The sequence below is a fragment of the Heterocephalus glaber genome, unplaced genomic scaffold (genome assembly GCF_053883595.1).
Source record: "Heterocephalus glaber isolate CG9 unplaced genomic scaffold, H.glaber_assembly_v1.0 deba00001428, whole genome shotgun sequence".
Taxonomy (NCBI): domain Eukaryota; kingdom Metazoa; phylum Chordata; class Mammalia; order Rodentia; family Bathyergidae; genus Heterocephalus; species Heterocephalus glaber.
The window spans coordinates 24,339,856-24,357,891 of NW_028258293.1; the positions used below are offsets into that span (position 1 = coordinate 24,339,856).

An 18,036-nucleotide genomic window follows, 5' to 3' on the forward strand; every position below is an offset into this window, starting at 1 on the left:
AATGGTCATTAAATTGAAAAAGAAAAAAGTAACAAAGATATTTAAAAATATACTTTCTAATAGTTAAAATACTTTCTTTTAGGATTAACTGTATATTTGTATTTATACATGCGTAACTTTTTTTCCTGAAAATAATGACCATAATTCACAGGATTTTTCCACACTGATTCCTTCCTTTTAAAAATACATCATGAACTAGATGTTGTGGCACATGCCTGTAATCCCAGTAGTCCGGGAAGCTGAGGCAGGGGGATCAAAAGTTCAAGCTAAGCCTCGATAAGTTATCGACTTAGAGGAACCATGTCTCAAACAAAAAAAGGACTAGGGATGTAGTTCAGTGCAAAGACCCTGGATTCAGAACCCAGTATGGCCAAAATCAGTCAATCGATCAATCAGTCAATCACCAAACACTTTACAACATATATCTCAAGTTAGCACAATAGCTTACTTTATGGCTTGAAACTTTCCTTTGAATATTTCTCAAATTTACAACATTGAGTTTATTTTCAATATATTATAAATTCATAATGACCATCAATGCCTCATGGTTAATATCACTGAATAAATGAGAAATTTAAAGGCAAATAAATATTGAATCAAATAAATACTAATTTTTTAAAATAAATACTAATTTAAAAGTACTTATATTGTCATATTTCTCTCCAGAAATGTTTCACCAAAACTCCATATTCTAGGCCTTTGAAACCAATGGCAATCTATACCAGCTCTTTTCTGATATTCTCCACTGGTTATTTAGCTCTTTCAAGGCTGGGGTCTAGGTTAGTAGAATGGCTATGCATAAGATGTGATCAAGGTATATGGTGAATGTTTAAAATTTTTGAATGCTTAAATTTTTAAAGTGAAAGATTTATATGATCTGAAAAGAAACCAGACTATGAATGTTTAAATTTTTAAAAAATGTATTACAATAAAAGATGCACTGTCATATAATCCCACTAAAAATATTTGCCCTCACTTTGAACATACTTATTCCATTGTTCTTGCCACTTTCCGAAGCAGTTCTGAAAGTCCTCTCTGTGTTTTATAAGGTAAGGTAAAAAAATACAGTGAAGGCTGCTTCAGAGATACAGCCAATGAAACGGCAGGTTCTTAAAAAACATTACAGCGTGTCCTCATCCAACCTTATTCACCAGATCTGGCACCAAGTAACTACTGGCTCCTCCCCAGATGACCATGAAAAGTAAATGTTTTGAAATTAATCAGAACTTAAAGGCAGCCAAGACAAAGCCACTAAAGATACCAAAAAAAAAAAAAAAATTCCATGAGTGTTTCAGAAAGGGGCAAGAGTATTGGGATAAATGTGTTCGAAATGAGTGGAAGCTTTTTGAGGAGGATTAATGGCAATGTGTCTTTTATTGTAATAATTTTTTAATTAAAAATTCATCATATGTTTTGATCATACTTCGTACTAGATAATCTAGTAAAGTGGGCCACAAGTGCATATAGTTAAGACCAACCTTACTATAGTCAGAATTAAAGGATATGATTATATTGGTTTTTTTAGTGTAGTGAATTTACTATTTAATTTGCAATGAATTATTTTTCTGAGTTTGAAAATTCTCCATTTGAATTTTGACAAAGATAATTTCTTGGTCTCCAGTTTTCTAATCAGAACAAATACATTCTCAGTTATATTTTAATTTAAGTGGATCATGTAAATTAAATCAAATTACTTTCTTTAATTATTTACCAAAGAAAACTCTTGTTACAAAAATGAAAAAAAATGCATTTATAAGCTGACATAAAAGAAAACCTGCCTTCCTTCTGGAAAATGTCTGTCAATAGATGAATGGATAGAGAAAATGAGTAAGAAGATATTATTACATTTTTATATTATTTATATTATATCAGCCTTATAAAAGAAAGATTATTCAACACATACTAAGTTGCAGTTAATACAAAACATAAGTTGTGGTGTTCAAATGCAGACTAGGGTGGTGACAGATAATGATTGTGAATTGCAAATTTCAAAAAAAGTAGCTGAAAGAATTGTGGTTGTCCCGAGTTTGATCCCCAGTACTAAAAAAAAAAATTAATTCATTTAAAAAAAGAAAAAAGAATCATGGTTGCTTTCACCATAAAGAAATGATGTTTGAGAAAATAGGCTTACCCGGATTTGAGCAATATACAATATATTTATGTATTGAAACATCACAAGATAACCTATAGCTACGTACAATTTTTGTATATCTATAAAAACGCATTTACAAAGAAGAAACTCTATTATTTATGACAACAAGGATGAACTTGGAACAAGTTATGCTAAATGAAATAAGCCAAAGAAAGACAAATACTTCATGATCTCATTATCTGTGGAATCAACAAAGGCAAATCATAGAAGCTAGATGGGAGTTAGGAGAGTGAAGGACGTGAGGTTGGTCAAAGGATACAAGAATTCAGTAATCAGACGGATAAGTTCTGAAAGCTTTATGCACAGCATAATGACTGTTGTTAATAATAATGTATTTGATATGGAAGTTTATATTCTCCTAGAGGTGTGGCTAAGTTTGAGTCTTCTGTAAATAATTTTTCTAAGTATTTTGATATTTTATTGGTATTTGGTATTTTGATATTTCTTAAAACATGAATTTTGAGTTTAGTTACAGAAAATATTTTATAGTGCAGTATATTCTTATGAAGAAAAGTATGAAGTTTCCTCAGAAAATTAAAAATATAAGTGCTGTACAATCTAGCAATCTCATTCCTGGGTATATATACAAAGCAAATGAAATTTGGCTATCAAACATACATCCTCACTTCCATATTTATTACACAGTCACTCACAAGAGCCAAGATATGGAATCAGCCTAAGTGTTCATCAGTGAGTGAATGGGTATAGAAAATATGGCATATATTCACAATAGAACACTGTTTAGTTATAAAAAAAAAAAAGGAAATGCTATCATTAGTGGCAGGATGGATTAACATAGAGAACATTGAGTGAAAGAAGCTGGGCATAGAAGGACAAATACTGCAGATAGCAATCATCTGTAGTCTATTAAAAGGGTACCTCATGTTCCAACCTGGCTGACTTGAGACAGAAGCAGACAAAGAATGCTCACCATAGGCAGCAAGTACACTGCTGTGGGGCTGGGTGAGTGGGCTCTCAGCTGCAGGAAGACGACATGAAGGAGGAGGTAACTGTGAAATTCAGAAGCTGAGTTGGTTAGAATAAGAATCTGGCCCCACTGTAAGAAACGGGGCCTACATACAGCTTGGGTCTGGAAAATCTGTCATCTTGGTAAAGGGACAAATACTTCTGAGGGAGGAAGTCAAAGTGATTGGCAACATGTGTCCACCCTAGCTGCCATCTAGGCAGGCCTCGCTTTGGGCCTAAGTCTTCTAATTCCAGAACACAGGATTCAGTCAGTGAGACATCTGTCTCCCCTGTTGAAGGCATCATTGAAAGTGTACCCTACAAAGTCACCCAGAGAGCAGTGGCTGGGATAGGACTGGTGAAGCCCAGGGAGAAAGAGAAGAGAAGGACACAGTCATGAAGGGACCCACAACTGGCCACTATGGGAACCACGAAACTGAGAAATGTAGGGACTTGCAATGGCTGGGATCTTCAAGAATTGAGAATGGAGAGAAGACTCCAGAGGGGTGCTGGTAGGGCTCACTACCTCCATTTCCAAAATACCCAGACATTTCCAGCTTGAGAATGACCCAGTGGAACCTGAATAGCTGGGACACTACATCATTGGCGATGAAGAAAACACTTTGGATCAGGACCTGTGGAGGCATTTATCTGCTGGCCCCTAGAAGCCACTGAAATCATGGGCCAGATGGAAACTCAGCAAGCAGAAATACTGGAGTGATTTATGAGTACAGGGGCAGAGAAACTCGATCATAAAGGGGTGCCGAAGCCAGAAGGGCTGCCTGCCGTTCAGCCCTTGGGGACCATGGACACTGGGGGCTGGAGCCACTGCAATTGCTGGCCAGAGATCAGCTCGGCAAACAGAAGCATAGTTGTAAACTGAGAGTGCTGGAGGCTAAGAGAGGCAAACAAGTGAAGTGAATAGCAGAGCTAATGTCAGGAGCAGGACCTGGGAACCTCAGGCTGACACAGACTGGAGAGTGGGCCAATAGCACTCTGCCTAGATCTCTAGAACACCAGATGCGCCTAAGCATGGTTGCCTAAAGACAGCATTGACAAAGCCAATTTAAAACATTCACCCTAACCAACAAAGAAGGATAATTGTTCTCTTCCTTTCTTAAAAAACTTGATTACTTGGCCTTTTTATACTATATGTGTGCATGGATACTGCTGCATGTATAAGTTTTCTGCTGTTGTTTTTACAACGTTCCATGTTGTTTAGTCACATACACACCCACCAGTGTTTGTTTCTTGGCGATATCTCATCTTGTTTGATTGTCAATTGAACAATTGGATACAGTCTCTCTATCTCTTTTCTCGCTTCCTATAATCTATTCTTTTCTCTGCATTCATTATTTCCCCTTATATACCTTCTTCTGTTTCATTAAAGAGTTTGAGGAGTAATGGCATTTGATCTCTAATTTCTTGTAGAATTCAACAGTAAATCCATCAGTACATGAGATTTTGTCTGTTATGGATACTGCGTTATTTAGACTTTTAAAAAAATGTATATCTTTATTATCATTCACTAAACACACACATATAGAAAAATTAAAATTATTCAAAGAAAAGCAGTGCAAGGGAAAAAAACTACAATAATATTCAAATATAATAGAATTCAACCAAAGCAAAACTGAAAAGCACTTAAACATTTTTTCATATAATTTAAAAAAAATCTCAAACATTAACAAGACTTCAAAGGATGTAATTTGTTTTAGAAAGATTTTCAAAACTAATATTGAACAAATAGTGGCCTGGAAAAAATATTCTAATTAGCTAGTAGACTTCACATAGGCTAAATTTTTTTAAATTTCAATTTCAATACAGTCATGTGACACATGATGGAAATATCATCTGAGAAATATGTTATTAGGTAATTTCATCCATGTGTATTCCAAAGTACCACACAGGGTGCCAACTTCTAAGAGCAAACTGAAAAGGTATACATCAATCATCTGTGATGGCCCCTTGATATTATCCAAATATGCAGTTAAACACGAGATACATGAGGCTACCACTGGCATAGCAGCACACTGTTTTACAGTAAACTCTTTTATACAAGTAGGATTATGCTGTAAAGGATGAAAAGCACAGCATATTATGATCAGTACCTAAAACACTAGGAGTCATTTATCATATTATCAAGTACTGTGTACTACAGTTGTATGTGCTTCTTCTGGAAACACACCCTTCTCTCCTTTGATCTCAGTGACTCTTCCTTCCCAACCCTCTGATGAGCTCCAGCCTAGTCTCTATCTACATCTCTTCCTATAGTTTCAAACACAGTCTATATATGGATTCTTTCCAGATTCCAGCCTGTAACTCTGATCTCTCCCCTTCCCCTCCTGACCCCCATAGACTTTTGATATCTCCTTGATTAAGCTTTGGTAGTTTTCTCAAAATAGGTGTTGATGATCTTCTAGATTTCCTCAGGATCCATTGTGATTTCACCCTTTTCATTCCTAATTGCATGGATTTGAGTCTTTTCTTTCCTTTTTTTGATAAGGTTGGCTAAGGGCTTAACAATTTTATTTAACCTTTCAAAGAACCAACTCTTCAATTCATTGATTCTTTGTATTGTTTTGTTAGTCTCTGTTGCATTAATTTTGGCTCTGATCTTTATAATTTTCTCCCTCATATGAGCTTTGAGCTTGACTTGTCCTTCTTTTTCTAGAAGTTTGAGGTTCAACATTAGGTTGTTCATTTGAGCTTGCTCTGTTTTGCCTATGTGAGTATTCATTGCTATAAATTTCCCTGTTAGGACTGCTTTCATGGTGTCCCATAAGTTTCGGTATGTTGTATCAGAATTAATTAATTGCAAATATTGTTTAATTTTTTCCTTAAGTTCATCTGTGACCCACTGGTTATTCAGAAGGGTGTTATTTAATTTCCATATGTTTATGGAGTTTCTGTGGTTTCTTTTGCCATTGATTTCCAATTTAATTGAACTATGGTCTGAAAATATACATGGGATAATTTCATTCCTTTGCATTGACTTAAGCATGTTCTATGAGCTAGTATGTGGTCTGTGGTGGAGAACAACCATCCCTTGTGCAGCTGAGAAGAATGTGGATGCTGATGTTGTGGAGTGGAACACTCTACAGACATCTACTAAGTCTGTTTGTTCACAGGTTTGGTGCAGTTCTGATATTTCTTTGTTGATTTTTTGTCTAGTTGACCTATTTGTGACAGTAGGGTATTAAAGTCAACAACTGTTTTGGTGCTTATTCAATTTTTCATGTCTGCTAGTATTTGTTTTATATAGTTGCATTAAGTTAGTTAATTTTTTATTCACTTGTTTTGCTGCAGTCAGATTCCATACCTCGTCGCTCTGCCAAACCAATTACCAAACATACATTTGTATTTTTTGTTTTTGAAAATGTTACCTATGCTATTATTTTCTCACACATTTTCCACCATAAGCTTATAATTGTAATTATGATTAACTTATGCATAAGTATGTGTTCAACTTACCTAGTGCATATATTCTGATTTATGCATTTTTTCTTCTTTTCTATCTCCTATCACTTAAATTTAAAGTATGTTTCATACTTTTTTGGAGTTATAAACTATACTTCAAACAATCTGAGCAAAATGTTAACAAATAGTTCAAAGTCCAACATTATTCAAAATATCTTTCATCCTCATTATATAAAGAATTTAACATGCTTTTAAATTCTATTTAATTCCTTTGTCACATTTGTATCAATACTGATTAATTTTATATTCACATTTTAATAAAATATTACTGAAAACATTACACTCTCACGATTCCAATTTCAAAAGTTGAGTCTACATGTATTGAAAATATTTACTTATAGTCTATAAATTATAGCAATCAAATAATAAAGTCTTCCTCTCCCATATTGTATTGGTTATTTAATTTCTTCCTTTTTAGGGTTTCTAACTTTATATTCTGCTCCATTACCACAATCTCCCTTCTGAAGCAGTGGAAATGGTGTAGAGGTGGAAGATGCCTACATGCGGAATGGCTCTGAAGAGCCAAAGAGGGCAAATGAAGGAGAAATCACAAAGAAGTCAGATTAGAAGGAAATGCTCTGGGCCTTCATTGGTAGAAAACAAAAGAATTTCACAGTGAATAACTAAGCAGCTGCTGATTCCCACTGCTTGGGAATAATAATTGTGTAAATCAGGGTGCACATAAATTCTGAGGTCTGCTGTCTTTGGATGACATGCGTCATAGCCCCTTCTTGGCTGAGCAGAGCTCCAGCCTTCCTGTGGAGAAGGTACCTTGCACTGCATACAGCAACTACTCCCAGTAGGGCACTGGAGGAGGAAGCCCCATTTGCCTCTGGGACTTGGGTATCTATCAGACTAGGGGCACCTCCCCTACATCTTCAGGCCTTATCAACTCTAGATTCTGTCATATTAATAACACGACAACTCTAAAGGGTAACTGTGCTCCAACACTGCACAACCCCTTTCACAACAGATCAGCCACAGTAGTAAGCAGGAGAGAACTAATGATCATCAAGACAGCAGCTGCTAGAATCCGGGCCCTTTCCATGTCCTCTCACAATTCCGTATGACAGTGGGTCCCATTTCTGGTACAAACAGGACACTGAGGAAATATTATCGCAAACACATTTTTATTACTATTAATTTTCTTTTCTCAAACTGTTTATCTGTATATTTACTGAAATCAAGATATTTTTATTTTGTGGCTTTTTTTGGTAATAATCTTAAAATATGTTCATGTAAGCTGCCTGGACTTCTTTTTACAGGGAGATGCAATATAGAATCTCTTAAGCAATTCTTAAAATTTCAAATTTAAAGTGCAACCACTAAGTTTTCTTTTCAGTAAACTTGAATTGTCATTCCCTAACAGTAATATTTCTCTGATGGGATATGTAGAATACTTCCCTGAAATATGCAATCCTCAAAATTTAACTTTTACCCATGTCTTCTTGGATAACCCATCCTTGCTAGAAAGTTTCTCAGTTTAAGAGAAGTTGTTTCCAATCTAGAATCAATGCACATTCTCTCACACCAAGAGTAAGGTGCTGTTATGCTGCCGATGCTTCTCCTGAACACAGACCCGCTTCCTGGTTCTTTCCCCTAGGACCTCATGTCCCAGAACACAGCACTCATATTCCATTATGACAACGAGCCTCTCTCTGGAGGCCTCCCCACCTGCCTCCTGCATTCCATCCAGGGCTCTCCAGGGCGCATAATCACAGCCTCCCACACAGCAGAGAGTAGAAGGCAAGAGCGTCGAAGAGACACAGAAGGAAGACTCAGGTGAGCTGGACTGCTCCATGGTAGTCCGCAGCAAGAGAAGGAGGACGCTTGGCTAATGAGAAGAGGGGGCCCTCATGGAGCCAAAGGGGAGAATTAGGCAGACCCACTTGAGAGGAACACTGAGGGGGGTGAGATGTGACAGCTAGGAAACATGAAGTGCATCGTGGGGCAGTTATCATGTGCTCCCGATGAATAAAAAGACTAGCCAGGTTGTGTTTGTTCCATGTTGCACCAAGCTTATGGCCCTAAATGCCAAAGTGTTTTCAGTGTTATCAGAAGCTTGCCCTGAAAACTGACCACTACTGGATGGTATCTCTCTTGCTCCTATTTTCATTTGTCCTCCTCTCGTCCCTGAAAAAGTTTCACTAGATGTCTCAGAAAAAGTGAGTGGAAGGGAAGTATCAAAAAATGTGAGTGAGGGCCGGGGGTTTAGTTCAGTGGCACCACACCTGCCTTGCAAGTGCGAGATCCTGAGTTTGATCCTCAGTACCAAAAAAAAAAAAATGTGAATGAGGAATGAACAGAAACCAACATCAATCAGACAGGGGCTAACAAAGGACAGACCTTACCACACAAGGACAGTCATGAGACAAACCTGAAGGTGTAAGGAAACGATGCCCACACTGATGCCGGAGTCCTCGCCTCCTGCACCTGGTGGAGAGGCCCTAAGAATGTTACCTCTCTGGAGATCACTTGAGGGAGCAGAACTGACTGCCTTGGAGCACTGGAAAAGGGTTACCAAGTTTTCACTGCTATTATGTCTTGACCTTTCCTTCCTCATCTTCTCCCTCCTTTCCTTTCTTCCCTCTGTCTTTGTATCCTAAAGTTTTTTACCACACATCCACAGGCCTTAGTTCTGTCCTGAGGGCAGAACGATGGAGCATAAACCTCCAAGTCCCCTCTGATGGACTTCTGAATGGTGCGCCTGTCAGTCCTCTCCCTCCTCTCATTCCCACCGCCCACTGCTGTGCACAAACACACAACCACACGCATACTCGGAAGTGCAAACGCGCCTACATTTCTTACCTGATTCTCTTCACAAAATGTGTCACTTCCATAATTTCATCCTGCTTTTTGTCCTCCCACATTCCTTCTCCCAACAACAACAGAAAGTGATTCTCTCTCCCTGGCTCCCCTGTCCTCCAGAGCCTTCAGCTCCCACCACCTCCAAAATCAGTCCCACCCTCTGAGGACTGCAGAGGACCCTCTTGCCAGCCTATTTCATGGCATACATTTGTCTCCTGCATTGCCCCTCTGTCCAACCTTTTAAAATTTGTACTCAAAGTAGAAAACACATGGTAGTCCACTTGTCCAATCAAGACTTCCAAGCTTTTCCAAGAATTTTTCCAACAAATTAGCTTTCCTCACCACTATATTTTCCTCATTACTTAAAGTTACAAACAGCAATTATGGAATGATTAAGTTAAGTGAGTTAGGTGAGTAAAGTCCTAGGACAGTTCCTGCCACACAGTAAGTTCTCTGCAGAAGCTACTGTTGCTGCTGCCCCTGTTGTTTCTCCTCTCTGCCATCCACATGATAAGCATGTCATGTGGACATCTCCATAGTGTCCACCTAAAACACCATGAGGCATTTAACTTGTGAGAAGGGTTTTTATGTAACTTTTATCATGTATATTTGAAGCTTACAACATAATGCTACAGGCCTCATACAGATAGGAGAATGGCTACTACAGCGAGGCATGTGAACATATCTATTGTCTCACATGGTTATTCATTTTTTTGGTAAACTTTGAAATACTGAACCTCAAATAAGTCTTTGGAAATCACACAACAAGCTTGATATCCTGGGTTTAAAGAATTCTCTCAATTTGGCATGTTACTTTTAGTACCTTCTTATTCAATTCAACATTTTAGCTTTGGTTAGTTTATAATTATGATTCTGCCAAATCAAATATATTTCCCTAATAATATTTGCACAAGTCAAACTAAAGGAACTGACCTATAAAAAGAGGGGAGTATTACAGAGGAGATAAAATATATAGGTACCCAAAGTGTGGTCAAGAGATCTGGATAGGAGCAGGTGTGCAGTCAGGGATTCACTGTCTGATGGAGCCAGGCTAGCAAGCTTCACAGAACCATCACATAGTTGCCATCCCTGACAGGGGCACAGGTCCTGGCCCCACCCAGTCTTTTGGAGGCACCACTACACTTTGTAACTAGGGCTTTCTTTCCTTCATGCTTCTACAATCAGCCCATCTCTCTAATTAGCATGCTTTTTATTTAAAATATTTGAAATTATTAACTGCTCAGACATATTAATCAATATATTAATGCTCACTGCTAGGAGATTTTTATAAACTTTTGCAATGGTCTCTTTTTTATTTGTACTTAAATCCCCAAAGAACATTACCACTTTTAAAAATTCTTTTATTGGTACATTTTAGGTATGCAATACGTTTACATTTATCATTGGGTGCTTGTACCTGTACATGATGTATCTTGGTTCTTATTTTTTTCTCCATTACATGTACACCCTTCACCCCCTCCACCATTCCCTATTTACATAGATTTCATTTCCTTTTTTTCATTTTTATTATTTAATATTTTATTGATTTTCACTGGTTTCTATAATTTGTCTACAATTTTGACCTTTTCATTATACTTCATTCTTCAGTGTTGCTCAGTGGTGGTAGAAAAGCCATCCCAAATATATGCCTGTGCCCTGGGTTGAATAGAGAGATAATGACTCTGTGGCAGTAGGATGCTGAGGAGAGCGTTCATGTGGAACACACAGATTGGAGATTTTGCATTCATCTAGGATGTCTCCTAACATCACACAAGATGCATTCTACTTCATCCTCACAGGCATCCCAGGATTTGAGGACCACCACATCTGGATTTCCATCCCATTCTGCTGCTTCTACATCATCTCTGTCTTAGGGAACAGCACCATCCTCACTGTCATACACATGGAGCCCTCTCTCCACCAGCCCATGTTCCTATTTCTCTCCATGCTGGCCCTGACTGACCTGGGACTCACCCTCACCACCCTGCCCACCGTCATGCAGCTCTTCTGGTTCAACATTTGCAAAATCAGCTTTGAGGGCTGCTTTGCCCAGCTCTTCTTCCTCCATGGATTCTCCTTTATGGAGTCTTCTGTCCTGGTGGCTATGTCCTTTGACCGCTATGTGGCCATCTGCCGTCCCCTCCATTATGCTTCTATCCTTACCAGTGAGGTCATTGGTAGGATTGGGTTCACCATCATTTGCCGTTGTGTCCTGGCTGTTCTTCCCTCCCTTTTCCTCCTCAAGCGCCTGCCTTTCTGCAGCTCCCATCTTCTCTCTCACTCTTACTGCCTCCACCAGGATATGATTCACCTGGTCTGTGCTGACACCCAGGTCAACAACTGGTATGGATTTGCTCTAGTTCTGCTCATCATTGTAATGGACCCTGTGCTTATTGTGCTGTCCTATGCAATGATTCTAAGAAGTGTTCTAGGGCCATCCTCCAAGGCTGAGAGACTCCGTGCCCTCAACAACTGTTTGTCCCACATTCTGGCTGTTCTGGTGCTTTATGTCCCCATGGTTGGAGTATCTATGACTCACCGCTTTGCCAAGCACAACTCCCCACTGGTCCATGTCATCATGGCCAATGTATACCTGCTGGCACCTCCTGTGATGAACCCCATCATTTATAGTGTCAAGACCAAGCAGATTCGCCATGGAATCATTCGTCTCCTTTGCCCCCACAACATGCACTCCAGATGAGAGAATGAATTTATTAAATTACTCATGAAAAGAAGTCATAAACTTGATGGTAGAGTTTTATCAGAGTAGGGAAATGAGGACTATAAAGTAAGTCTCCATACTTTTATTAATGCAGTATGACATTTTTCTGACACTTAGTAGGAGATTTTTGACTTATTCAGAGCTTGTAATGATGATGGGTTTTTTTGTTGAAAAAAATCAGGAAAATGGAAATGAATGTGGTTCAATTTTTCTTTTTCTTTCAATTTATATCACAGACTTGGAAATAACCCAAAAATAATTCTCGGAAAAGAAACTTTGGGATTATGTCAATATTAATAAAGAGAAAAGATACCATAAATAATGTCTTTACTAAAGATATATATCAATATAAAATTGTGGTCACACATAATGAAATTCACATAATAGTCACAATTTAACTGATAATAGGGTGAAGGTTTTATCAATAATGCTACCCTGTTCTTTGTTTGTTTTACTTTTGTGTCATTGCCATAGATAAATTGATGTTTAGGGTGGTTGCTTCATTCTGTTACACTGTTGTGGTGCACACGTAGCAATAAGAATTTACTAAAATTCATAGAGCTTTATAGGGCATACAGTGAACTTTCATCAATCCATTCTTTTAAAAAAATCATTCAAAATATTATAGGATCCCATTGTAGAAAACAGAATGTTATAAAAGAATCTAACTTTTTATAATTATATGAAACTATGCTGAAAAGTTTGCTGACCTACATCACTTGGGAAATGAATGGAACTTCAAAGACTAAAGGTGAAAGATGTACAATTAGCACTGCACTCTAACTCACAGGAATACAGATTAAGAATTCTGCAACTATTTTTACATATAACTTAATTGAAGAATTACGTAAATGAATGGTAGATAGTGGCAGGTTTCAGATGCACAAGGGAAAATAACTTGTATTATCCATGAATCAGGGTTGAAGACATCAGTGTGAATTCACTTATGCTACATAGACGTGCCTATGAAAGTAATTCTCTTAACTTTAGTTTTTATTGTGTATCTATTCATACATGTTCATATTTTAGATTTGCATCTTATATGGTATAGCCATCTGCTTGCATTTAAAACCTTGAAATAAATATTGGACTTTTCTCAAGAAAGTATTGCATATTCATTCTCAGATTTTTAAATTAATTCGCCATGCTTCATCTAAAAGTATATATTATTATGTACCGATTCTCCATTCTTAGTAGGTGCTTGAAAATATTGTTTTAATAAGTGAATAAATTAGATAATGAAACACACTAGATACCAATCTGGAAGAAATTGTGTTCCTTGGCATTTAAAGTGAGACTTGAACAGTTGTCTAAGCTTACAGAAGGTATCATTGATGGACATCAAGTTTCATATTCTTCAAATGGACAACATGTGTTCCTGAGCACAGATACTTTTATGAAAAATTTAAGGGAATGCATATTAACACATTCAATGTCCATATATTCTTTTCACTTAAAATTACTTTGAGCAAAAAAGTACCTGTTTTATTATATTATTTCTTATGCCATTTTCTTCCTTTCCACAAAGTAATTTGTCAGAGAGAAAGAAAGAAAGAAAGAAAGAAAGAAAGAGTGGTGATAGTAGATGTCCTTGTCTTGTTCCTGATTTTAGAGTAAAAGCTTTCAGTTTTTGACCATTTAGTATGATGTTAGCTGTTGACTTTTATCAGATTGAGATAAAGACCATCTATCCAAATTTTCTGTAGGTTTTTTTTTTGTCATCAATGGGTGTTAGAATTTGTCAAGTGTTTTTTCTGTATCTATTGAGATGATCATGTGATTTTTGTCCTTGGCTTTGTTGATATGGTGTCTTACATTTATTTCTTTGTATACGTTGAACCATCCCTGCATGCCTGGGATGAATCCTTCTTGGTCATGGTATATAGTCTTCTTGATGATTTGCTACATTCTGGTTGCCAGTATCTTATTGAGGATTTTTGCATCTATTTTCATTAGGCAGATTGGCCTGTAGTTCTCTGTTTTGGTTGGAGCCTTCTCTGGTTTTGGAATCAGGGTAATACTTGCTTCCAGGAATGATTTGGGAGTCTTGCTTCCCTTTCAATTTCATTAAAGAGTTTGAGGAGTAGTGGCATTAGATCTCTAAATTTCCTGTAGATTTCAGCAGTGAATCAGGACCTGGGATTTTCTCTGTTGATAGGTTTTAAATTATATCTTCAATTTCATTGACAGATATTGTTGAGTTATTTAGACTGTTGATATCTTCTTGATTCAGCCTTTGTAATTCATATATATATATATATATATATATATGAATTTGTTCATTTCTTCTGTGTTTTTTGTCCTACTAGAATAAAGATTTTCAAAGTAGGTATTGATGATCTTTAGGATTTCTTCAGAATCCATTGTGATTTCACGTTTTTCATTCCTAATTGGATGGAATTGAGCTTTTTCTTTCCTTTTTTGATAAGGTTGGCTAAGGGTTTATCAATTTTATTTAATCTTGTGAAGAACCAACTCTTTAATTCATTGATTCTTTGTATTATTAGTCTCCATTGCATTAATTTCTGCTCTGGTCTTTATAATTTCCTTGTACAAACTTTGGGCTTGACTTCTTCTTAGCCAGAATGATTAGACAAGAGAAAGAAATAAAAGGAATAAAGGTATAAAAGGAAGAAGTTGAATTATCATCATTTGCAGGTGACATGATAATCTACATAGAAGATTCCAAAAACTCCATGAAGACTTTTGGATTTAGCAACCACATTCAGTCTTACAAATGAACACTCAAAAATCAATGGCATTCCTGTACACAAATAGCAAACTCACTGAGAGAGAAATTGGATAAACCACGCTTTTCACAATAGCATTGAAAAAATGAATTACTTAGGAATCAATTTAACAAAGGAAGTAAAACTTTACATTGAAAACTTCAGTACTTGGAAAAAGGAGATCAAAGAGGATATCAGAAAATGGAAAGATATCCCTTGCTTTTGGATAGGAAGAACCATCATAGTGAAAATGGCCATACTCCCAAATTTGTTATAGAGATTTAATGCAATCTCAATCAAAGTACCAATAGCATGCATTACAGAATTATAGAAAACAATCCTAAAATTTGTTTGGAACCAGAAGACCTAGAATAGCAAAAACAATTCTGAGCAACAAAGGCAAGGCAGGAGCATCATGATCCCTGATTTGAAATTATAGTATAAAGCTACTGTGATAAAATAGCATGGTATTGGCAACCCCCCCCACAAAAAAACCATACCCAAGGATTAATGGAACAGATTAGAAGATGCGGCAGCAACTCCAAACACACTCAGCCACTTTATCTTCTACAAAAGGACCAAACACTTTCACTGGTAGAAACATAACCCCCCATTTTTTTTTGGTACTGGGGATCAACTCAGGATCTTGTGCTTGTGAGGCAGGTGGCAGCAACACTGAGCTAAATCCCTGGCCCAAAACATAGCCTTTTTAATAAATGATGCTGGTAAAACTAGCTTTTCACATGCCAAAGACTAAAACTAGACCCATATCTCTCACCATGCAATAACTTAAAATTAAAATGGATTAAAGATCTAAGTATTAAAATAGAAACACTTAATCTGCTGGAAGAGAGAATAGGTAGAACTCTTGAAGATGTAGGTGTAGGCAAAGACTTTAAGAACAAAAGTCCAATCACACAGGAAATATTACAAAAATCAACAACTAAGATTTCATTTTATTGAAAAGATTTTGTAAAGCAAAAGAAATCATCAACAGAGTGAAGAGACAACCCACAGAGTGGGAAAAAATTTTAGTCAGTAGTTACTCAGACAAAGGATATATCTAGAATATATAAAGAACTGAAAAATTATACCTCCCAAATTTAAAGACCTAACCCAAAAATGGACATCTGAAATGAATGGACACTTCTCAAATGAAGAAGTAGAACTGGCAAATAAATATATGAAAAAAATGTTCAACATCATTAGTCATTCAAGAAATGCAAATTAAAACAAAGCTGAGATTCCATCTCACTCCAGAAAGAATAGCAGTTATCAAGAAATCAACCAACAACAAATGCTGGTGAGGCTGTGGGGAAAAAGGAACACTGCTCCATTGTTGGTGGGACAGAGAGTGTAGATGATGCAACCACTGTGGAAATCAGTGTGGATATTCCCCCAAAAAGTAAAACTAGAGATTCCATTTGACCCAGCTATTTCCTTTCTTGGTATCTTTCCCAAAGAATTAAAAATATGATAGTGCAGTAATATATGCACAAACATGTTTATATCAGCACAGTTTGCAATAGCTAAATCTTGGAAACAGCCTAAATGCCCATCTGATGAATGGATAAAAAAGATATGTTTTTATGCAATGGAGTCCTATTCAGCCATAAAGAAGGATAAACATTTCTAGGTAAGTGGATGCACCTGGAGACCATACTCTTATGTAAAATAAATCAAACACACATGTGTAAACATCAGATTGTTTCTCAGGTGTGATAAATCAAAAATGTAAAGAAGGACTGAAATGTATGCTAGATATTATGAAATAGAAAATGTTCAAATTAAAAGGGGAACAAGGGAGGGGAAAGGTGGAAAGGGACGAATGGAAAAGATAAAAAAAGAAAAGAAGGAAAAAGTTTTAAACAGTTTTTGTAAATAAGGAGGGAAAGAGGTATTGAAGAGAGGGGAGGGAAATAGGAAAAAGGGAAGAATTAAGATATATCATGTACAGGTACAAATTCCTTATGATGAATGTGATCATTCTGCATATCTAAAATGTACCAGTGAACAGAATTTAAAAAGTTGAACAGATTTTAAAATAGAGAATTAGACGTTATGAAATGAATCAAGCAGTAATTCTGAAAATGAAAAACTCAGTTGAAAGTCTTGGTAGTAGGCAAGGTCAGTCAAAAGAAAGGATATCAGGAGATGAAGACAAGGTGGATGTAATAGAACATGCATAAATAATAAAGAAAAACAAGAAACAACTCGTTTCATGACAAATATTACTTTTGTAAATTTTTTTTGTCTAAACGTAATGGTTTATACTGAGACCTGTATGTATTCTTGTCATAGTTCCATTGATTTAAATTTTGTCAAAATTTGTATAGATGCTATATTTTTTTTAGCAAAACAAAGCACATTGTCTTTTCTTAAAGTTGTCCTTCCAAATAGTCATTTTGAGTTTTTATATTTATATTTCATTTTGTAATGTGGCTAATACTAAAAGACTAGCAAAGCAACAGCACAAGTAATATATTTATTCTTTTAATGTTCACAAAAGCAACTTCTGGTAATACAGGAGATTTTAATAGTATTTCATTGTATGTGAATTTAATAGAAGAATGTGAAACATGAGTTCATTGAGATGGTCCAATTTGATTTTAAATAATGATTCAAGTATAAATAATTGTGTTTTATGGGTTTTTAGCAACCCAGAGATAAGGTCAAAAAGTAAAATCTCTTTTCACCATAATATAAATTTTAAAGTCAAATATTATCTTGGAAAAATGCTAGAAAACTATAAAAAAATAGGCTTGTATTTTAGTATTGAAAGTGCCTAAAAATGAATAAATAAAAATCTACTTCTTCACTGATGACAGATGAGGAGATGGGTGAATAAACAATGTATGAGAAAAACACCTGGCCAAACATATGCATGATGAACATGAAGAATTGTTCATAATTATTCATACTAGAGTAAATTTATTTAAACTTAAAATAACAGTCAGAAAATATTCCTACTAGTCCAACTTGGGAAAGGAAAACATATAATAGTACTCACATGGGGACAAGACACTCAATCACTTTATGGAGGTTAAAATAAATGTGAATTTTTATCGAGATAATTTTTCCAGAATTTACAAATATAAAACTTCCCATGACATTTCACCTCATAAATTTCAATATTATTCCTAATTATCTGTAGAAAAGAAAAATTAGCAATGCAAACA

The 18,036-nt window shown here is 36.2% G+C and overlaps 1 protein-coding gene across 1 annotated transcript; it reads left to right on the top strand.

The window, feature by feature from the left end:
- The first annotated feature begins 11,147 nt into the window (after positions 1-11,147).
- Positions 11,148-12,107, top strand: LOC101720380 (olfactory receptor 51Q1). The gene has a single exon (XM_004863491.2). It carries the CDS (start codon positions 11,160-11,162, stop codon positions 12,105-12,107), a length of 948 nt encoding a protein of 315 aa, XP_004863548.1. The 5' UTR covers positions 11,148-11,159.
- Positions 12,108-18,036: the final 5,929 nt, after the last annotated feature.

Excerpts from the sequence above, each read along its gene's own strand:
- LOC101720380 (XM_004863491.2), top strand. The coding sequence starts at position 11,160 with ATGTCTCCTAACATCACACAAGATGCATTCTACTTCATCCTCACAGGC.